The sequence below is a fragment of the Poromitra crassiceps genome (genome assembly GCF_964638095.1).
Source record: "Poromitra crassiceps genome assembly, chromosome: 8".
In the NCBI taxonomy this organism is placed as follows: Eukaryota; Metazoa; Chordata; class Actinopteri; order Beryciformes; family Melamphaidae; genus Poromitra; species Poromitra crassiceps.
This window is the reverse complement of record NC_139629.1, coordinates 8,082,075-8,106,231: the sequence shown is the minus strand read 5'-3', so window position 1 is coordinate 8,106,231 and position 24,157 is coordinate 8,082,075. Positions and strand designations below refer to the sequence as shown.

General features: G+C 38.8%; 1 protein-coding gene across 1 annotated transcript; it reads left to right on the top strand.

The window, feature by feature from the left end:
* The first annotated feature begins 426 nt into the window (after window positions 1-426).
* dnajb11 (DnaJ heat shock protein family (Hsp40) member B11) lies at window positions 427-23,852 on the top strand. The gene is made up of 10 exons (XM_083642111.1): window positions 427-546; window positions 1,090-1,246; window positions 2,236-2,333; window positions 3,037-3,169; window positions 4,963-5,105; window positions 17,294-17,376; window positions 17,466-17,523; window positions 17,735-17,846; window positions 18,038-18,197; window positions 22,908-23,852. Exons 1-10 carry the CDS (start codon window positions 473-475, stop codon window positions 22,970-22,972), a joined length of 1,083 nt encoding a protein of 360 aa, XP_083498237.1. The 5' UTR covers window positions 427-472; the 3' UTR covers window positions 22,973-23,852.
* The last annotated feature ends 305 nt before the right edge of the window (window positions 23,853-24,157 follow it).

Here is a 24,157-nt window from a genome sequence, read left to right as displayed (position 1 = left end):
GTGACATCACTGATGACGTCATAGACATAGTGACATCATCTGATGATGTCATTGACATAGTGACATCATCAGTGACATGACATCACAATTGCTCAAGTGACATCACTGATGACATCACTTCCAGTTGAGTGACATCACTTACAGGACAAAAATCGCAGAGAGACAGATATTGCCCACTTGCTCCCTTTTATAGATAGATAGATAGATGCATACATAAAAGATACCAGCTCTGCTTTAAAGAAATTCGTAAAAAAAATGATGATCTCTCTTACAAGCAAAAATATGGCATTTCAAAATAAGACAAGTACAAATGTAACACTATTTCTTTAAGAAATGGGCGGGGTTTGTGTGAGAGGCGGGTCTTCATGACAGGAGGAAGGAGGCGAGTAACTCTGACAGCAGGGAGCCAGTCTTCAAAAGCCGGTACTACACTGTAGTTCTTTTCGGCCTTTTTCTGGAAACACAGGGATCAATGGCTGTCAAAGGGATGAATCTGTGCAATGTGTGCTGGCTGCTCCTCTGTTTGATCACGGCGGTGCTTGCGGGGTGAGTTGCTTGTACTCTCTCATGGTACACAGTGGTGAAACAGCATCGCCAGCTGGTACACATGTTCCATTGTGATTGGTCTAGGCGGCTGAGCCTAGCTTCCCATGTGTGGGTTGGACTGAAACAGGCTCAGATCTGTCCGAAGCTAACTTGCTAACAATCACGGCTGCTATTTTGTTTTGTGATATAAAAAGGTAACGTAGTGTTGCGGTTTTTCATAGTGCAGCCATGTTTTGAATGAGGAAGAACTCGCTAACGCTTAGCAAGTTTATTTCTTCATTAAAATGATCCCCATTAGCTGCCGCCTAGACGACAGTTAGTCTTCCTGGGGTCCAAGACAAAATACAAGTTACGCTAACGTTACTCAGTGGCAACAGCAAGCTAGTAGGAGGCTGGCTATCCATAAATATTATTTTTTTTTTGGTAGTCAGCAGCACGTCGATACATCATTGTGCCTTAATGAGACACATTTCAATAAGCGAGTCATTCATTTTGCTCTTGCCATGTGCCTGTCCATACCCCTTCATTGTATCTCCCCTGTAGGCGAGATTTCTACCAGATTTTGGGGGTGACAAAGAGTGCATCGATCAGAGACATCAAGAAGGCCTACAGAAAGCTGGCTCTCCAGTTACACCCCGACAGAAACCAGGATGACCCACAAGCTCAGGACAAATTTGCAGACTTGGGGGCAGCTTATGAGGTGGGTCGGTGTGCTTCTGTGCTTGGACAGCTTCAGTTTATTGTTTTTTTTAATAACAGCTATTCGTAGCTAATTGCTTTGTTGGGTGCACAAATAGCTTTTGTATAGAATTTCTGTGATTGTGTACGGAAGCGCCTCAGGCACCGATACAAAAGTGGTTCTCGTTGGAAACGCGACGGGGATCCTGATTGGTCAGATAGACCGTGTGGCTGAATCTGATTGGCTCTTATGTTGAACTCTTATGTTGAACCGCTGGCATTCATGACAACCAGACGTGGAGCAGTGCAGTGGGAGAGTCAGTAGGCGTAGATAAATGCTGCAGGTGTATCTGAACCCAGTGTTCCCATCACACATTGATATTCCTGGAAGAGTCACATTTGCCTGTATGATAAGGGGGTTAATCTCTTTATTATATAAAATTGGGTAAGTGGGCAATGTTATCGGTTTCCATTTTTGTCCCACTGATGATGTCATAGGAAGCATTGTGACATCATCAGTGATGTCATAAGAGCAATTGTGACATCATCAGTGATGTCATAAGATAAATTGTGATGTCATCAGTGATGCAAAGTTGTGATGTCATAAGAGCAAGTGAGCCTACACAGCGGTTAAGCTGCAGGGCGGGTGAGATATAAAAGGGAGCAGTGGGCACTGTTTGTTTAAATTTTTGTCCCACTGATGATGTCACAATCTCTATGACATCATCAGTGATCTCACAATTGCTCGAGTGTATATAACCAAAAACCACAATTGCTCGAGTGACATCACCGATGATGTCACAATGCCTATGACATCATCAGTGCCTACTATAACATCATTAGTCATGTCATAAGATGATTTTGGTCAATAATGATGTCAAGCCCTGCACCAGCCGAGCTGCGTGCGTATGCGAGCTGCAGGGCGAGCGAATCGAGCGCGCAAGATGCCTAATATACAATTATAAAAGTACATTTGGTTTGTTCAGTGACTGACTGGTTGTTTATTTATAGGTCCTCTCCGATGAGGAGAAAAGGAAACAGTATGATCAGTATGGAGAGGATGGTCTCAAAGAGGGTCACCATGGCTCACACAATGATATCTTCTCCAGGTTGGTTTCATGAACTGAGGTGGTGATATTGGGGATCAAATGGCAATAGGATTCTTTCTAACTACAGTATATACTGTATAACTCTATGTACTGTGTTGGTATTGAATGACTGGGAGGCAAGTGTCCATGTCTCTCTCTCTCTTTAAATACAATAAGGGTTAATGCCCACCGCCAAGCGATAAGTGCGATCGTCTCGCCTTCGCCCTGTCAAGCCCTGCCCCGCTGCTGCAGCGTGGTTGGCTGCCTTTCTGTATTTCCGTGTTCAATTTGATTTTGGCCCCTCCGCTCGTCTTTGACGCCTGACGCCAGGTATCCCAGCATGCTTTGCAAGGTGGTGAGCGATGGATGGCAGCGAGGAAAGGAGGGGCCATTTTGAAATCGACCAATTGAAGACGGAAATACAGCAAGGCAGCCAACCAAGCTGCAGCAGTGGGGCAGGGCTGACAGGGCGAAGGCGAGTACATCGTTGGCATCAACTGTAATAGCGGTAGGATGGTGTTGAATGTAATAAAGGTTTGATGTGGTCAAATTGCAGCAGATGAAACAAGCTTCTTCTGCCTATGTTGCTACAAATACTGTTAGTAATGATGGGAAATGGAGAGAAATCTACTACTACTACTACCAAAGGAAAGAAAATAATTCAGATATACCATGGGAACAATTTGACAAAGCTTTTTAACATCACTATGTCTTCCCTCTCTAGCTTCTTTGGTGACTTTGGGTTCATGTTTGGTGGTAACCGACAACAACAGGACAGGAACATCCCCAGAGGAAATGACATCATACTCGACCTGGAGGTCACACTCGAAGAGGTGTACTCTGGGAACTTTGTCGAGGTGAAGAGATGAGAATTCTTACCTAGCATCCCACATGAATATACCCTTCACTAAATGACAGTATATCCAGTCACACACACACACACACACACACACACACACACTAGCACGCCTGTGCCCCTTCTGCCCGACTCTGTAGAACTCATCAGTCACGTAACACCTTGGTCCCGGAAGAGTATATTTCCCCATTCATATTCTGCAATGAGATTTTGATGATAGCCATAATGTCGTAACCACCCAATGTAGACTTACCAGAGGCCTGACCATGCTGAACGGATGGTAAGTCTTCCTGTAGAAGCCAGAAATCTGTAAGATGGCATCCTTGTTTATTAAAAAAAAACATGGAGTACTATACTACCATTTGACAATATAATATCGACGTCTTTGATTGGTGGAGCTTGCTGTATGGTCGTCTGTGATTGGTGGAGCATGCTGGGTCCTGCACTCATATGACCTCATTAGTGAAATATCTCTGGCTAGGCTACTATGAATGTAGATACAGCTTGCTCAGTAAAGGGCTATAACCGCCACAGTGAGTATGTTACCATTACAAGTCACGCTGCCTTCAATGCTGGCACCCATTTTAAAATCCGTTACCCAGTTGTTGTGTTGCCTCCAAGGAAATGCGGCTATTATACGATAACGTTAGCCATTGAGCAAATAGCTGTTCAAGACCACTGGTCCCACCCACTACTGCTCAGAGTGCTCTCCCATTGGCTGAAACGGATTATGGGATGAGTATTTTCTTCACTCTTATGATATAATATGTGCACAGACTTGTACCGGCAGTACCAGCTCAATTCTCAGTGCCCCCCCCCCCTTCACTGCTGAAAGATGCACACAGCTCAACACTACACGTGTGGGGCTTGTATGTGTGTATTTTAGTGTATCACCCTCTTCCTTCCTGTTAACGTCTCTCTCTCTCCCTCTGTGTCTCTAGTATATCACTCTCTCCTGTTAACATCTTGCTCTCTCTCTCTCTCGTATGTGCCGTTCTGAGCATGTGCAATTGAGCATTTAGTGTGCCCAACCCTATTCTCAGCCCCCCCCCTCTAGATATCTCGCTCTCCCTCCCTTCCTGTTAACATCTTGCTCGCTCTCTCTGTCTCTCTCGCATATGTGGCGTTCTGAGCATGCTCAGTTGAACAATTGTGCGCCGCGAAATCCACCATATTATGTTAGTAGAGATACAGTTATTAGGGCTTTGTATCGATTAAAATAGTACGATACCAGTACCAATACCAGCACCCTTAAAATGATACCGATACCAAAAGAGTACTTCAGTCAATACTTTTATCCTTTTCTTTTCTTTTTTGTGTTCTTTTCTGTTTTTGTGGCATCTCAGCACACTGAGCTGGATGAGTTTAGAGTAGCTGATGCGATATATCGATTCCAATCACACGTCGCATTAAATCAAAGAACGGTTGCGGTGATTGGCTGTGAGCAAAAGCATACAAATATATATATATATATATATATATATATATATATATATACACTTTTTTTTTTTTTTTTTGATAGTTCTGTGTACAAAAAAGAATGCAGGTATTGTTTGACTGGAGAAGTTTCAATAGTACTTGGTATTGGGTTATTTCAGTCGATACCTCAAAGGTATAGAGTACCGATACCCAGCCCTAGTCATTATCTTGAAATCCTTAAAAACACAAAGTGGAATTACCTCCGACTGTATGTTCTAAAACAGAATACCACACAGACTATTCAAATGACAGTCATAGACTTTCCTGGCCCATCGCTCTCTTTATCTATTTTCCTATTCTGAAATCTCCCCCCAGGTTGTACGTAACAAGCCTATAGCTAAAGAAGCCCCAGGTAAGAGGAAATGCAACTGCAGACAGGAGATGAGGACGACGCAGCTCGGACCAGGCCGCTTCCAGATGACTCAGGATGTTGTCTGCGACGAGTGTCCCAATATAAAGTAAGTCCAAACTGACTGAGTCATTGTATCAATATTATAAAGTACCGTAAATTCCGGACTATAAGACGCACCGGTCTATAAGCCGCACCTTCAAAGGTGACTATTTTTTTCTTCTATAAGCCGCACCGGTCTATAAGCCGCGGGTGTTTTGATGTTTAATTACCATATGTAAGGCTTCGTGCACAGAGGGGATTGTCGGGAAAGAGAGGCTGTTTGGGGAAGCTCCCATTTATTAACATTTCAACAAAACAAAAGTCAGGTCACTAATCCCCAGACAAAATCACACATTGTGGTATTTTTTGTTTTTTTTTACAGTGCACACAGTGTCCGCGGTGTGGTGAAAAGAGGGCAAGAGAGGAAATTAAAACAGAAGTGGATTTATAGTTAGAAAGAGTGCTAAAGAAGAGAGAATTCCGTTTTTTATTTTTTTATTTTAGTTACTCACAGTACTATTGACCAGTCCAACTCAAAAGATATTCGGCAGTTTCACTTTGAGCTCTTGTTCCGCCGCTGGGCACACAGTGTCGCGGTGTGGTGAAAAGAGGGCAAGAGAGGAAATTAAAACAGAAGTGGATTTATAGTTAGAAAGAGTGCTAAAGATAGTCCGGTCTGGTTATGACGAGTCTCGCTGGGTACAGTACGCCAAAGCGATATCCATTGACTCGATGATGCTGTTGTATGTTGCGCGTTTCTGTTGCACCAACGCGGAGAGGTCCTGCCGACGAAAAAGCGCGTACCCTCCCAGGTGAGGGGCTTCTTCCCCGCAGCCTGGAGGATGAGTTGACGGTCGGGCCAGCGGAGTAGGCAGATGAAGATGGCCCTCGGTGGCAGGCCGGGGTCTGGACGTGGCCGAGGCGCCCGGTGTGCCCTGTCCACCTCTGGTGGTTTCTCGCCTTCCTTCAGGTCCAGGATGTAACACAGGATTTTGCCACAAAAGCGTCCATGTCACCAATCTCAGCTCCTCTTTTACATTGATCAGGCGAATGTTATTTCTTTTACTCCTGCTGATTAAGTCATCAACCTGCGTGTGCAGGGTTTCGATTTTGCATTTTATCCGTTTTCGGACTCACTGTGTTGTTTTTGTCCTCCAGTGCGCGGATGCGCTTTTCCGCATTATAAACTCTGTTCACGGTTGCCTTAGTTTCTTTAGTGAGTGAGTGGATGGACTTCTGCACGTTTTCAAACTTGTTTTCAAGCTGCTCAAAACCTCTGAGCGATGTCGGACTTAATCGATAGTGTTTCACGGAGTAAAAGTTTAGCCCAAGCGTGTATCTCCAGCCTCCAGCAGGTGAGTCATTTCCTCATTCATGGCGTGATTGCTTCGTCTTTTTCTTTCTGCTTACCTGTGTTGTGTTATGTTATGTTATGTTGTTAAAAGAGGGCAAGAGAGGAAATTAAAACAGAAGTGGATTTATAGTTAGAAAGAGTGCTAAAAAAGAGAGATTTTTTTTTTTTTTTTTGGAAAAAATCCATAGATAAGACGCACCGTTATATAAGCCGCAGGGGGCAAAAAAGGCCAAAAAACGGGAAAAAAGCCGCTGCTTATAGTCCGGAATTTACGGTAAGTCCAAACTGACTGAGTCATTGTATCAATATTATAAAGTAAGTCCAAACTGACTGAGTCATTGTATCAATATTATAAAGTAAGTCCAAACTGACTGAGTCATTGTATCAATATTATAAAGTAAGTCCAAACTGACTGAGTCATTGTATCAATATTATAAAGTAAGTCCAAACTGACTGAGTCATTGTATCAATATTATAAAGTAAGTCCAAACTGACTGAGTCATTGTATCAATATTATAAAGTAAGTCCAAACTGACTGAGTCATTGTATCAATATTATAAAGTAAGTCCAAACTGACTGAGTCATTGTATCAATATTATAAAGTAAGTCCAAACTGACTGAGTCATTGTATCAATATTATAAAGTAAGTCCAAACTGACTGAGTCATTGTATCAATATTATAAAGTAAGTCCAAACTGACTGAGTCATTGTGTCAATATTATAAAGTAAGTCCAAACTGACTGAGTCATTGTGTCAATATTATAAAGTAAGTCCAAACTGACTGAGTCATTGTATCAATATTATAAAGTAAGTCCAAACTGACTGAGTCATTGTGTCAATATTATAAAGTAAGTCCAAACTGACTGAGTCATTGTATCAATATTATAAAGTAAGTCCAAACTGACTGAGTCATTGTATCAATATTATAAAGTAAGTCCAAACTGACTGAGTCATTGTATCAATATTATAAAGTAAGTCCAAACTGACTGAGTCATTGTATCAATATTATAAAGTAAGTCCAAACTGACTGAGTCATTGTATCAATATTATAAAGTCCAAACTGACTGATTCATTGTATCAATATTATAAAGTAAGTCCAAACTGACTGAGTCATTGTATCAATATTATAAAGTAAGTCCAAACTCACTGAGTCATTGTATCAATATTATAAAGTAAGTCCAAACTCACTGAGTCATTGTATCAATATTATAAAGTAAGTCCAAACTCACTGAGTCATTGTATCAATATTATAAAGTAAGTCCAAACTCACTGAGTCATTGTATCAATATTACAAAGTAAGTCCAAACTGACTGAGTCATTGTATCAATATTATAAAGTAAGTCCAAACTGACTGAGTCATTGTATCAATATTATAAAGTAAGTCCAAACTGACTGAATCATTGTGTCAATATTATAAAGTAAGTCCAATCTCACTGAGTCATTGTATCAATATTATAAAGTAAGTCCAAACTGACTGAGTCATTGTGTCAATATTATAAACTAAGTCCAAACTGACTGAATCATTGTATCAATATTATAAAGTAAGTCCAAACTGACTGAGTCATTGTATCAATATTATAAAGCAAGTCCAAACTCAGAGTCATTGTGTCAATATTATAAAGTGAGTCAAAAACTGACTGAGTCATTGTATCAATATTATAAAGTAAGTCCAAACTGACTGAGTCATTGTATCAATATTATAAAGTCCAAACTGACTGAGTCATTGTATCAATATTATAAAGTAAGTCCAAACTGACTGAGTCATTGTATCAATATTATAAAGTAAGTCCAAACTGACTGAGTCATTGTATCAATATTATAAAGTCCAAACTGACTGAGTCATTGTGTCAATATTATAAAGTAAGTCCAAACTGACTGAGTCATTGTATCAATATTATAAAGTAAGTCCAAACTGACTGAGTCATTGTATCAATATTATAAAGTAAGTCCAAACTGACTGAGTCATTGTATCAATATTATAAAGTAAGTCCAAACTGACTGAGTCATTGTATCAATATTATAAAGTAAGTCCAAACTGACTGAGTCATTGTATCAATATTATAAAGTAAGTCCAAACTGACTGAGTCATTGTATCAATATTATAAAGTAAGTCCAAACTGACTGAGTCATTGTATCAATATTATAAAGTAAGTCCAAACTGACTGAGTCATTGTGTCAATATTATAAAGTAAGTCCAAACTGACTGAGTCATTGTGTCAATATTATAAAGTAAGTCCAAACTGACTGAGTCATTGTATCAATATTATAAAGTAAGTCCAAACTGACTGAGTCATTGTGTCAATATTATAAAGTAAGTCCAAACTGACTGAGTCATTGTATCAATATTATAAAGTAAGTCCAAACTGACTGAGTCATTGTATCAATATTATAAAGTAAGTCCAAACTGACTGAGTCATTGTATCAATATTATAAAGTAAGTCCAAACTGACTGAGTCATTGTATCAATATTATAAAGTAAGTCCAAACTGACTGAGTCATTGTGTCAATATTATAAAGTAAGTCCAAACTGACTGAGTCATTGTATCAATATTATAAAGTAAGTCCAAACTGACTGAGTCATTGTATCAATATTATAAAGTAAGTCCAAACTGACTGAGTCATTGTGTCAATATTATAAAGTCCAAACTGACTGATTCATTGTATCAATATTATAAAGTAAGTCCAAACTGACTGAGTCATTGTATCAATATTATAAAGTAAGTCCAAACTGACTGAGTCATTGTATCAATATTATAAAGTAAGTCCAAACTGACTGAGTCATTGTGTCAATATTATAAAGTCCAAACTGACTGATTCATTGTATCAATATTATAAAGTAAGTCCAAACTGACTGAGTCATTGTATCAATATTATAAAGTAAGTCCAAACTCACTGAGTCATTGTATCAATATTATAAAGTAAGTCCAAACTCACTGAGTCATTGTATCAATATTATAAAGTAAGTCCAAACTCAGAGTCATTGTATCAATATTATAAAGTAAGTCCAAACTCACTGAGTCATTGTATCAATATTACAAAGTAAGTCCAAACTGACTGAGTCATTGTATCAATATTATAAAGTAAGTCCAAACTGACTGAGTCATTGTATCAATATTATAAAGTAAGTCCAATCTCACTGAGTCATTGTATCAATATTATAAAGTAAGTCCAAACTGACTGAGTCATTGTGTCAATATTATAAACTAAGTCCAAACTGACTGAATCATTGTATCAATATTATAAAGTAAGTCCAAACTGACTGAGTCATTGTATCAATATTATAAAGCAAGTCCAAACTCAGAGTCATTGTGTCAATATTATAAAGTAAGTCAAAAACTGACTGAGTCATTGTATCAATATTATAAAGTAAGTCCAAACTGACTGAGTCATTGTATCAATATTATAAAGTCCAAACTGACTGAGTCATTGTATCAATATTATAAAGTAAGTCCAAACTGACTGAGCCATTGTATCAATATTATAAAGTAAGTCCAAACTGACTGAGTCATTGTATCAATATTATAAAGTCCAAACTGACTGAGTCATTGTGTCAATATTATAAAGTAAGTCCAAACTGACTGAGTCATTGTATCAATATTATAAAGTAAGTCCAAACTGACTGAGTCATTGTATCAATATTATAAAGTAAGTCCAAACTGACTGAGTCATTGTATCAATATTATAAAGTAAGTCCAAACTGACTGAGTCATTGTATCAATATTATAAAGTAAGTCCAAACTGACTGAGTCATTGTATCAATATTATAAAGTAAGTCCAAACTCACTGAGTCATTGTATCAATATTATAAAGTAAGTCCAAACTGACTGAGTCAGTGTATCAATATTATAAAGTAAGTCCAAACTGACTGAGTCATTGTATCAATATTATAAAGTAAGTCCAAACTGACTGAGTCATTGTATCAATATTATAAAGTAAGTCCAAACTGACTGAGTCATTGTGTCAATATTATAAACTAAGTCCAAACTGACTGAATCATTGTATCAATATTATAAAGTAAGTCCAAACTGACTGAGTCATTGTATCAATATTATAAAGCAAGTCCAAACTCAGAGTCATTGTGTCAATATTATAAAGTAAGTCCAAACTGACTGAGTCATTGTATCAATATTATAAAGTAAGTCCAAACTGACTGAGTCATTGTATCAATATTATAAAGTAAGTCCAAACTGACTGAGTCATTGTATCAATATTATAAAGTCCAAACTGACTGAGTCATTGTATCAATATTATAAAGTAAGTCCAAACTGACTGAGTCATTGTATCAATATTATAAAGTAAGTCCAAACTGACTGAGTCATTGTATCAATATTATAAAGTAAGTCCAAACTGACTGAGTCATTGTGTCAAAGTAAGTCCAAACTGACTGAGTCATTGTATCAATATTATAAAGTAAGTCCAAACTGACTGAGTCATTGTATCAATATTATAAAGTAAGTCCAAACTGACTGAGTCATTGTATCAATATTATAAAGTAAGTCCAAACTGACTGAGTCATTGTATCAATATTATAAAGTAAGTCCAAACTGACTGAGTCATTGTATCAATATTATAAAGTAAGTCCAAACTGACTGAGTCATTGTATCAATATTATAAAGTAAGTCCAAACTCACTGAGTCATTGTATCAATATTATAAAGTAAGTCCAAACTGACTGAGTCATTGTATCAATATTATAAAGTAAGTCCAAACTGACTGAGTCATTGTATCAATATTATAAAGTAAGTCCAAACTGACTGAATCATTGTGTCAATATTATAAAGTAAGTCCAATCTCACTGAGTCATTGTATCAATATTATAAAGTAAGTCCAAACTGACTGAGTCATTGTGTCAATATTATAAACTAAGTCCAAACTGACTGAATCATTGTATCAATATTATAAAGTAAGTCCAAACTGACTGAGTCATTGTATCAATATTATAAAGCAAGTCCAAACTCAGAGTCATTGTGTCAATATTATAAAGTGAGTCAAAAACTGACTGAGTCATTGTATCAATATTATAAAGTAAGTCCAAACTGACTGAGTCATTGTATCAATATTATAAAGTCCAAACTGACTGAGTCATTGTATCAATATTATAAAGTAAGTCCAAACTGACTGAGTCATTGTATCAATATTATAAAGTAAGTCCAAACTGACTGAGTCATTGTATCAATATTATAAAGTCCAAACTGACTGAGTCATTGTGTCAATATTATAAAGTAAGTCCAAACTGACTGAGTCATTGTATCAATATTATAAAGTAAGTCCAAACTGACTGAGTCATTGTATCAATATTATAAAGTAAGTCCAAACTGACTGAGTCATTGTATCAATATTATAAAGTAAGTCCAAACTGACTGAGTCATTGTATCAATATTATAAAGTAAGTCCAAACTGACTGAGTCATTGTATCAATATTATAAAGTAAGTCCAAACTGACTGAGTCATTGTATCAATATTATAAAGTAAGTCCAAACTGACTGAGTCATTGTATCAATATTATAAAGTAAGTCCAAACTGACTGAGTCATTGTGTCAATATTATAAAGTAAGTCCAAACTGACTGAGTCATTGTGTCAATATTATAAAGTAAGTCCAAACTGACTGAGTCATTGTATCAATATTATAAAGTAAGTCCAAACTGACTGAGTCATTGTGTCAATATTATAAAGTAAGTCCAAACTGACTGAGTCATTGTATCAATATTATAAAGTAAGTCCAAACTGACTGAGTCATTGTATCAATATTATAAAGTAAGTCCAAACTGACTGAGTCATTGTATCAATATTATAAAGTAAGTCCAAACTGACTGAGTCATTGTATCAATATTATAAAGTAAGTCCAAACTGACTGAGTCATTGTGTCAATATTATAAAGTAAGTCCAAACTGACTGAGTCATTGTATCAATATTATAAAGTAAGTCCAAACTGACTGAGTCATTGTATCAATATTATAAAGTAAGTCCAAACTGACTGAGTCATTGTGTCAATATTATAAAGTCCAAACTGACTGATTCATTGTATCAATATTATAAAGTAAGTCCAAACTGACTGAGTCATTGTATCAATATTATAAAGTAAGTCCAAACTGACTGAGTCATTGTATCAATATTATAAAGTAAGTCCAAACTGACTGAGTCATTGTGTCAATATTATAAAGTCCAAACTGACTGATTCATTGTATCAATATTATAAAGTAAGTCCAAACTGACTGAGTCATTGTATCAATATTATAAAGTAAGTCCAAACTCACTGAGTCATTGTATCAATATTATAAAGTAAGTCCAAACTCACTGAGTCATTGTATCAATATTATAAAGTAAGTCCAAACTCAGAGTCATTGTATCAATATTATAAAGTAAGTCCAAACTCACTGAGTCATTGTATCAATATTACAAAGTAAGTCCAAACTGACTGAGTCATTGTATCAATATTATAAAGTAAGTCCAAACTGACTGAGTCATTGTATCAATATTATAAAGTAAGTCCAATCTCACTGAGTCATTGTATCAATATTATAAAGTAAGTCCAAACTGACTGAGTCATTGTGTCAATATTATAAACTAAGTCCAAACTGACTGAATCATTGTATCAATATTATAAAGTAAGTCCAAACTGACTGAGTCATTGTATCAATATTATAAAGCAAGTCCAAACTCAGAGTCATTGTGTCAATATTATAAAGTAAGTCAAAAACTGACTGAGTCATTGTATCAATATTATAAAGTAAGTCCAAACTGACTGAGTCATTGTATCAATATTATAAAGTCCAAACTGACTGAGTCATTGTATCAATATTATAAAGTAAGTCCAAACTGACTGAGCCATTGTATCAATATTATAAAGTAAGTCCAAACTGACTGAGTCATTGTATCAATATTATAAAGTCCAAACTGACTGAGTCATTGTGTCAATATTATAAAGTAAGTCCAAACTGACTGAGTCATTGTATCAATATTATAAAGTAAGTCCAAACTGACTGAGTCATTGTATCAATATTATAAAGTAAGTCCAAACTGACTGAGTCATTGTATCAATATTATAAAGTAAGTCCAAACTGACTGAGTCATTGTATCAATATTATAAAGTAAGTCCAAACTGACTGAGTCATTGTATCAATATTATAAAGTAAGTCCAAACTCACTGAGTCATTGTATCAATATTATAAAGTAAGTCCAAACTGACTGAGTCAGTGTATCAATATTATAAAGTAAGTCCAAACTGACTGAGTCATTGTATCAATATTATAAAGTAAGTCCAAACTGACTGAGTCATTGTATCAATATTATAAAGTAAGTCCAAACTGACTGAGTCATTGTGTCAATATTATAAACTAAGTCCAAACTGACTGAATCATTGTATCAATATTATAAAGTAAGTCCAAACTGACTGAGTCATTGTATCAATATTATAAAGCAAGTCCAAACTCAGAGTCATTGTGTCAATATTATAAAGTAAGTCCAAACTGACTGAGTCATTGTATCAATATTATAAAGTAAGTCCAAACTGACTGAGTCATTGTATCAATATTATAAAGTAAGTCCAAACTGACTGAGTCATTGTATCAATATTATAAAGTCCAAACTGACTGAGTCATTGTATCAATATTATAAAGTAAGTCCAAACTGACTGAGTCATTGTATCAATATTATAAAGTAAGTCCAAACTGACTGAGTCATTGTATCAATATTATAAAGTAAGTCCAAACTGACTGAGTCATTGTGTCAATATTATAAAGTAAGTCCAAACTGACTGAGTCATTGTATCAATATTATAAAGTAAGTCCAAACTGACTGAGTCATTGTATCAATATTATAAAGTAAGTCCAAACTGACTGAGTCATTGTATCAATATTATAAAGTAAGTCCAAACTGACTGAGTCATTGTATCAATGTTATAAAGTAAGTCCAAACTGACTGAGTCATTGTATCAATATTATAAAGTAAGTCCAAACTCACTGAGTCATTGTATCAATATTATAAAGTAAGTCCAAACTGACTGAGTCATTGTATCAATATTATAAAGTAAGTCCAAACTGACTGAGTCATTGTATCAATATTATAAAGTAAGTCCAAACTGACTGAGTCATTGTGTCAATATTATAAAGTAAGTCCAAACTGACTGAGTCATTGTATCAATATTATAAAGTAAGTCCAAACTGACTGAGTCATTGTATCAATATTATAAAGTAAGTCCAAACTGACTGAGTCAGTGTATCAATATTATAAAGTAAGTCCAAACTGACTGAGTCATTGTATCAATATTATAAAGTAAGTCCAAACTGACTGAGTCATTGTATCAATATTATAAAGTAAGTCCAAACTGACTGAGTCATTGTATCAATATTATAAAGTAAGTCCAAACTGACTGAGTCATTGTATCAATATTATAAAGTCCAAACTGACTGAGTCATTGTGTCAATATTATAAAGTCCAAACTGACTGAGTCATTGTATCAATATTATAAAGTAAGTCCAAACTCACTGAGTCATTGTATCAATATTATAAAGTAAGTCCAAACTGACTGAGTCATTGTATCAATATTATAAAGTAAGTCCAAACTGACTGAGTCATTGTATCAATATTATAAAGTAAGTCCAAACTGACTGAGTCATTGTGTCAATATTATAAAGTAAGTCCAAACTGACTGAGTCATTGTATCAATATTATAAAGTACCGTAAATTCCGGACTATAAGACGCACCGGTCTATAAGCCGCACCTTCAAAGGTGACTATTTTTTTCTTCTATAAGCCGCACCGGTCTATAAGCCGCGGGTGTTTTGATGTTTAATTACCATATGTAAGGCTTCGTGCACAGAGGGGATTGTCGGGAAAGAGATGGCTGTTTGGGGAAGCTCCCATTTATTAACATTTCAACAAAACAAAAGTCAGGTCACTAATCCCCAGACAAAATCACACATTGTGGTATTTTTTGTTTTTTTTACAGTGCACACAGTGTCCGCGGTGTGGTGAAAAGAGGGCAAGAGAGGAAATTAAAACAGAAGTGGATTTATAGTTAGAAAGAGTGCTAAAGAAGAGAGAATTCCGTTTTTTATTTTTTTATTTTAGTTACTCACAGTACTATTGACCAGTCCAACTCAAAAGATATTCGGCAGTTTCACTTTGAGCTCTTGTTCCGCCGCTGTCCATCAATGGTTATGACGAGTCTCGCTGGGTACAGTACGCCAAAGCGATATCCATTGACTCGATGATGCTGTTGTATGTTGCGCGTTTCTGTTGCACCAACGCGGAGAGGTCCTGCCGGACGAAAAAGCGCGTACCCTCCCAGGTGAGGGGCTTCTTCCCCGCAGCCTGGAGGATGAGTTGACGGTCGGGCCAGCGGAGTAGGCAGATGAAGATGGCCCTCGGTGGCAGGCCGGGGTCTGGACGTGGCCGAGGCGCCCGGTGTGCCCTGTCCACCTCTGGTGGTTTCTCGCCTTCCTTCAGGTCCAGGATGTAACACAGGATTTTGCCACGAAAGCGTCCATGTCACCAATCTCAGCTCCCTCTTTTACATTGATCAGGCGAATGTTATTTCTTTTACTCCTGCTGATTAAGTCATCAACCTGCGTGTGCAGGGTTTCGATTTTGCATTTTATCCATTTTCGGACTCACTGTGTTGTTTTTGTCCTCCAGTGCGCGGATGCGCTTTTCCGCATTATAAACTCTGTTCACGGTTGCCTTAGTTTCTTTAGTGAGTGAGTGGATGGACTTCTGCACGTTTTCAAACTTGTTTTCAAGCTGCTCAAAACCTCTGAGCGATGTCGGACTTAATCGATAGTGTTTCACGGAGTAAAAGTTTAGCCCAAGCGGTGTATCTCCAGCCTCCAGCAGGTGAGTCATTTCCTCATTCATGGCGTGATTGCTTCGTCTTTTTCTTTCTGCTTACCTGTGTTGTGTTATGTTATGTTATGTTATGTTGTTAAAAGAGGGCAAGAGAGGAAATTAAAACAGAAGTGGATTTATAGTTAGAAAGAGTGCTAAAAAAGAGAGATTTTTTTTTTTTTTTGGAAAAAATCCATAGATAAGACGCACCGTTATATAAGCCGCAGGGGGCAAAAAAGCCCAAAAAACGGGAAAAAAGCCGCGGCTTATAGTCCGGAATTTACGGTAAGTCCAAACTGACTGAGTCATTGTATCAATATTATAAAGTAAGTCCAAACTGACTGAGTCAGTGTATCAATATTATAAAGTAAGTCCAAACTGACTGAGTCATTGTATCAATATTATAAAGTCCAAACTGACTGAGTCATTGTATCAATATTATAAAGTAAGTCCAAACTGACTGAGTCATTGTATCAATATTATAAAGTAAGTCCAAACTGACTGAGTCATTGTATCAATATTATAAAGTAAGTCCAAACTGACTGATTCATTGTATCAATATTATAAAGTAAGTCCAAACTGACTGAGTCATTGTATCAATATTATAAAGTAAGTCCAAACTGACTGAGTCATTGTATCAATATTATAAAGTAAGTCCAAACTGACTGAGTCATTGTGTCAATATTATAAAGTAAGTCCAAACTCACTGAGTCATTGTATCAATATTATAAAGTAAGTCCAAACTCACTGAGTCATTGTATCAATATTATAAAGTAAGTCCAAACTCAGAGTCATTGTGTCAATATTATAAACTAAGTCCAAACTGACTGAGTCATTGTATCAATATTATAAACTAAGTCCAAACTCACTGAGTCATTGTATCAATATTATAAACTAAGTCCAAACTCACTGAGTCATTGTATACACACCAACTCATTTTGTATTCGAGCTGTAATAAGCTTCAGCAGGATATTTGTACAAACTTGAATATCAACACTCTTTGTTCAGAACTGTTTGGCGTGAATGTGCTGATGTTATTTCTAAATGGATGGGATGTGGCTGTGTTCTGTGTGCAGGCTGGTAAACGAAGAGAGAACCCTGGAGGTAGAAATTGAGCAGGGAGTGAGAGATGAGATGGAGTACCCTTTCATTGGAGAAGGTCAGCCCTGGCTCAAGTCTGAATTAATATGATTTTTTTTTATATACATGTATATTCTCTGTCCTTACCTTTTTTGGTTTGCCCCACAGGGGAACCTCACATCGATGGAGAGCCTGGAGATCTACGTTTCCGCATCAAAGTGTTGAAGTAGGAACTTTGGAACTATCTTGGAATTAATGATCCGCAATCTCTGTGTTTTGCACCCAAAGAGGTGTCGGGCAAACTCTCCGTCACATTAGGTGACAGAATGTGTTTGCTAATGTTGGACATGTGTAGGTGACAGAATGTGTTTGCTAATGTTGGACATGTGTAGGTGACAGAATGTGTTTGCTAATGTTGGATATGTGTGTCTTTTTAGACATCCCGTGTTTGAACGTCGAGGAGACGACCTGTACACCAATGTCACCATCTCCCTGGTGGAGGCTCTGGTCGGCTTTGAGATGGAAATCACACACTTGGATGGACACAAGGTTCCAAACACACTTTCTTTCTTTCTTTTTTTTTTACAATTCTGGGGCATTTTTTTCTGCCTTTAATGTTTCAGAAAGTTGCACTCTATTACACAACCCATTTTAAATGAATGGGAAATGTGACGGATGTGATCAAATGTCACAATGTAAGTGAATGAAACTGGGCTGCTGCTTCGGCCTTTGCGTGACAGGTCCATATAGGGAGAGACAAGATCACCAAGCCTGGTGCCAGGCTGTGGAAGAAGGGAGAGGGCCTGCCCAACTTTGACAACATCAACATCCGCGGTTCCCTCATCATCACGTTCGACGTGGAGTTCCCCCAGACCCAGCTGGACGAGCAGCAGAAAGACGGTGAGGATGGAGGGAGCAGAGCGGAGGTGTTTGGGTGGGAAAAGAGGGTGAGGGGGTGCAGAGAGTGGAGCGGGATGAATTGTTTGTTTATAGGATCAGATTTGTGGAAAGTTACTTTATGTCACTACCTTGCATAAAAAGTCAATTGCTTCTGTTATAGTTAACCCCGATCAGACGCGCACCACACTCCCTTTCTCGTTGATTCGCCTACAGAAAGCAGCTTGCTGTGGCTTTTGTTCGTTCTTAGGCAACCACCGAATCACTGTCCTTAGCCTAACCGCTATTTAAACATCTATTTAAACATTGATCTGATCTTCCTAAAAATGGACAGGCAGAGGGCACTTACTAGTCTCGCTTGCCAGACTGTCTCTGTCTGGGAGTCTGGCTCCTCTTACTCTTACTTTGGTCTAGTGGGAAAAAGGTTTTATTATCTTTACAACCATCCATCGAAAGTACCAAGCAGGCCTGCTTTATTGCACGAATCACTGCAGTTTGGTGATGACGGGTGAATCACCGCAGTTTGGTGATGACAGGTGAATCACTACAGTTTGGTGATGACAGGTGAATCACTGCAGTTTGGTGATGACAGGTGAATCACTACAGTTTGGTGATGACAGGTGAATCAGTTTGGTGATGACAGGTGAATCACTGCAGTTTGGTGATGACAGGTGAATCACTACAGTTTGGTGATGACAGGTGAATCACTGCAGTTTGGTGATGACAGGTGAATCACTGCAGTTTGGTCATGACAGGTGAATCAGTTTGGTGATGACAGGTGAATCACTGCAGTTTGGTGATGACAGGTGAATCAGTTTGGTGATGACAGGTGAATCAGTTTGGTGATGACAGGTGAATCACTGCAGTTTGGTGATGACAGGTGAATCACTGCAGTTTGGTGATGACAGGTGAATCACTACAGTTTGGTGATGACAGGTGAATCAGTTTGGTGATGACAGGTGAATCACTGCAGTTTGGTGATGACAGGTGAATCACTACAGTTTGGTGATGACAGGTGAATCACTGCAGTTTGGTGATGACAGGTGAATCACTGCAGTTTGGTGATGACAGGTGAATCAGTTTGGTGATGACAGGTGAATCACTGCAGTTTGGTGATGACAGGTGAATCAGTTTGGTGATGACAGGTGAATCAGTTTGGTGATGACAGGTGAATCAGTTTGGTGATGACAGGTGAATCACTGCAGTTTGGTGATGACAGGTGAATCAGTTTGGTGATGACAGGTGAATCACTACAGTTTGGTGATGACAGGTGAATCACTGCAGTTTGGTGATGACAGGTGAATCAGTTTGGTGATGACAGGTGAATCACTGCAGTTTGGTGATGACAGGTGAATCACTGCAGTTTGGTGATGACAGGTGAATCACTACAGTTTGGTGATCACAGGTGAATCACTACAGTTTGGTGATGACAGGTGAATCACTACAGTTTGGTGATGACAGGTGAATAATCACTACAGTTTGGTGATGACAGGTGAATCACTGCAGTTTGGTGATGACAGGTGAATCACTACAGTTTGGTGATGACAGGTGAATCACTACAGTTTGGTGATGACAGGTGAATGCAAATGACGTCGGGCACTTTTCCGCTCTGATTTGAGATTTCTTCAACTTGAGGCGCACAGAACGGGAAAACACAAGGCACTCAGCAATGCTAAAGTAGCGAGCAAAACACTTCACTCCCATTGAAAACGATGAGAAAAAGCTGCCCCAGGCTGCTAAAACGCGCTCCGTTTGATCGGGGCCTTACTCTTCATTCTAAGTAACTCCTCAGAGTATTTTCGCATTGCCGATCATCGTTTTAACACATTGACTGCCAGCCGTTTTTTTTTTGCTGTAGGTAGCTTTTGCCAAGCCGTTTTTTGAGGATTCTGGCTCATTTTACAAGAGCCGAGGATTCTTTTCTGCTTGGAGTTTGTCAACACAAAGTTCACAAAAGTACTAATAGAATGTGTGCTTTCTCTGTCTAAAAGAGTTAGTTTGTAGAGTTAGTAGTTATGTAGATATTAGCCGTTGAGTACAGCATGGTTTTAGCGTCTGAGAGTGAAAGCTGAGATAATCGCAGTTTTGTGAAATTCAATCAAACAGGCAGAACAGTCACTTTAACCATTTATTTTTGGCATCAGTGAGAGATCAGACATCCAAACAATATAGTTCCGAACGCCCTCTCCTTCAACTCCTCCCTCCGTGGGCGTGTCTAGTGGCTTTCAGCCTGCGTTTGTCACAAGCGAGTGCTCTGCTGCTGCTGCTGCTGCTGCGAGTTTGAGCAGCCTCCCTCCCTGGCAGCGAGTTTGAGCAGCCTCCCTCCCTGGCAGCGAGTGTGGATAGGTCTCACTCGTCTCTTGGGTTTGAGAGCCCCGATGAAGCCCCGTGCTACCTCTAGGCTTTATGCTGCCCACCCAGTCCATTTCTGGAACCCCCCACCGCAGCAGCGCGAAAGCGCCCCCGCCTACAGTATGAGAATGAGGCTCGTTCGTTTCTGACTGTAAAATCGCCAAGCCATTTCCTTGAGAATGGAGGAAGCAGCCGCGGGAGGCGGCTGCTTTTGGTTGACTTTCTCTCTGTCGGGAGAGGACCGTCGCCACCTAGCTGGTCGGTAAAATAGATTATACACATTCAATACTTCCAATATCTCCATAGGAGACGCGGGGGGCATTGATCCACGTAGCACCGTCAAAAAAAAAAAAACGATTTTTTTTGACGTATTAATACGTCGCTGGCAGTCAACCGTTGGATTATTTTTGACGTATTAATACGTCAATGGCAGTGAACGTGTTAAAATGCAAGTATTGCTGTTTTTACAACTGATATACTGTAGAATGGAATTTCACAGCCGAAAGGTAAACGGTGAAACCACTTGAAGAAAACCAGTTGTGATCAAATGATGGAGCCAGGAGTCAGAAGAAGTCGTCCGATATGATATTTGCAGCTCCTCTCTATCGCACACTGTGCTCTGTCACCGTGCCACGGTGCCCTCTACAGGGCCAGAATAACAGATTGGTTGAGACTACAGAGTAGCCTTCAAGTGTGCGTCAAGACATGTAATCTGATGTGTGTCCTATAAGTATCTTTGACTTTCTGTTCAATGTATGTCAGCCTGTGTATCCATCTGTGAATATACAAGAGTGCATCTCTTGGCCAAGATCTACAGTATGTCAAACACAAGATCTACAGTATGTCAAACACAAGATCTACAGTATGTCAAACACATCATATCAGATCTACAGTATGTCAAACACATCATATCAGATCTACAGTATGTCAAACACATCATATCAAGATCTACAGTATGTCAAACACATCATATCAAGATCTACAGTATGTCAAACACATCATATCAAGATCTACAGTATGTCAAACACATCATATCAGATCTACAGTATGTCAAACACATCATATCAGATCTACAGTATGTCAAACACATCATATCAGATCTACAGTATGTCAAACACATCATATCAGATCTACAGTATGTCAAACACATCATATCAGACGACTTCTTCTGACTCCTGGCTCCATCATTTAATCACAACTGGTTTACCTTTTGGCTGTGAAATTCCATTCTATATCAACAACAGTCAGTCTCATTTCTACAAAGAACCAATCAAAGAACCAATCACAAGCACACAGGATGTGGTGACAGTACTCTTGCAAAATAGTGCCCCGGGGGGGGGGGAGGGACTTATTTTGCTGACACCAAATGTCTATATCCCCACACAAAAAAGACATATAAAAGAGTAAAACACATTATGTAAAACTACCTCTGCGGTTGTTGTTGTTTCACGTAGCTACGTGGACTTTGAAAACGCCCAGATAACGGATGCGGTGGGGATTTCTGACTGCAGGGCTTACACCCGCAACATACTTCCATTGAGTCAGACTAGGGGCACCACAAACGTCAAAAAAAGGATCTATTTGGACCATGTCCTCAAAAGCGCTTGACATAGGCCAGCACCATACAACCATACAGTAGCTCTCCTGCCTCACAGATAGGCCAGCACCATACAACCATACAGTAGCTCTCCTGCCTCACAGATAGGCCAGCACCATACAACCATACAGTAGCTCTCCTGCCTCACAGATAGGCCAGCACCATACAACCATACAGTAGCTCTCCTGCCTCACAGATAGGCCAGCACCATACAGCCATACAGTAGCTCTCCTGCCTCACAGATAGGCCAGCACCATACAACCATACAGTAGCTCTCCTGCCTCACAGATAGGCCAGCACCATACAACCATACAGTAGCTCTCCTGCCTCACAGATAGGCCAGCACCATACAACCATACAGTAGCTCTCCTGCCTCACAGATAGGCCAGCACCATACAGTAGCTCTCCTGCCTCACAGATAGGCCAGCACCATACAGTAGCTCTCCTGCCTCACAGATAGGCCAGCACCATACAGTAGCTCTCCTGCCTCACAGATAGGCCAGCACCATACAGTAGCTCTCCTGCCTCACAGAGCTAGCTTGTCTGGGAAGCTAAGCAGGTTGTGCTGTGGTTAGTCCTCGGACGGCAGACCGCCTAGTAGTCCGAGAGGCTCGAACCATGGCGTCCGGGTGCAAATATTCAGGAGAAATGTTTAGATCAATAGTGAATAGAATCATACATTTTTGATGACGTACATACTGAAGATGCCGTGTTGTCTGGTGGTGGTAGTGTTGTTGTTAAGCAACATTGTTGTGTTGTTGCAGGTATTCGGAGTCTTCTGAAGCAGGGTTCTCTACAGAAGGTTTACAATGGACTACAAGGATACTGACACAACGACAGACACAGCCTGGACTGAGTTGTCTGACACACACACAAACACACACCGTCAATCAACAAGATGTGCTCAAGGAATGGGCCCGGGGTGTATTTATTTCAGATCGTTCTCAGGATGGACTGAATAGAGAGCCAAAGTGAACGTCACTTCCCGCTTCAGCACTGTGCCAGAGATTTTCATCCGCCATTTATTTTCCCAGAGACATTTCCTAAAATGCTTATAAGAAATAGTTTTACTTGTTCAACTCAAACGGTTCAGATATATGTAGAAACGGGAGCGATCGCTATAACATTTCACTCGGACCAAAACGGTAAAAAATGCGGGTTTAAAGAAAATATTTGTTCAATGTTTTTTTTTAAAGTTTTGGTCCGAGTGAAATGTTCTATGGTCTCTCCCGATTCTAAATATAGCTGAACCGTTTGGTTTGACCAAGTAAAACTATTTTTATAAGCATTTTACGAAATGCCTATGGGGAAAATAAATTGCGGAAGAAAATCTCTGGTACAGTGCTGAAGCAGGAAGTGACGTTCACTTTGCCTCTCTATTGATTTTGTTTCTACTTTTTAATGTTGTGCATTTTTCCAACACTGGCGCATTTACTGTTTTATTTTGAAGTGTATAAATTGAAAGGATGCCATATCCCCAATGCACTTTGTTTTCTTTTCACCTGTTATTGCCGTCAATCTCCCTCCTCCCCTCTCTTTTTTTTTTATGTTCTTATTTGCGTCGGTGTGGAGTGTTGTGTGAACCACTATAGCAGCACGTCCACTCTTGTTACGACACAAGAACATCAGGTGACTGAAGGAGGGGCGACTTACAGACTGGAAATCTTAAAGGGACACTCCGCCCATTTTCAACCATCTTTGTATCATTAGAACATCAGTAGTATATCAGAAAACTGTAAACTGTTTTGAAGTCTGTCATTTAATTTGACAGTTATTGAGTGTTAAAGTGTGGACCAGTGACATCACTGGTCCACATTAACTCAAATTAATAACTCATTAACTCAAATCAACTCTCAATAACTGTCAAACTAGATGAATAGTTTGACAGTTATTGAGAGTTGATTTGAGTTAATGAGTTATTAATTTGAGTTAGTGTGGACCAGTGATGTCACTGGTCCACACTTTAACACTCAATAACTGTCAAATTAAATGACAGACTTCAAAACAGTTTACA

What these genes read in the sequence shown, in the direction of transcription:
- dnajb11 (XM_083642111.1), top strand. Translation starts at nt 473, where the DNA reads ATGGCTGTCAAAGGGATGAATCTGTGCAATGTGTGCTGGCTGCTCCTC. An exon ending in GACGAGTGTCCCAATATAAA is followed by an intron (nt 5,106 to 17,293) that starts GTAAGTCCAAAC and finishes TTCTGTGTGCAG; the next exon opens with GCTGGTAAACGAAGAGAGAA. An exon ending in CACACTTGGATGGACACAAG is followed by an intron (nt 17,847 to 18,037) that starts GTTCCAAACACA and finishes TTTGCGTGACAG; the next exon opens with GTCCATATAGGGAGAGACAA.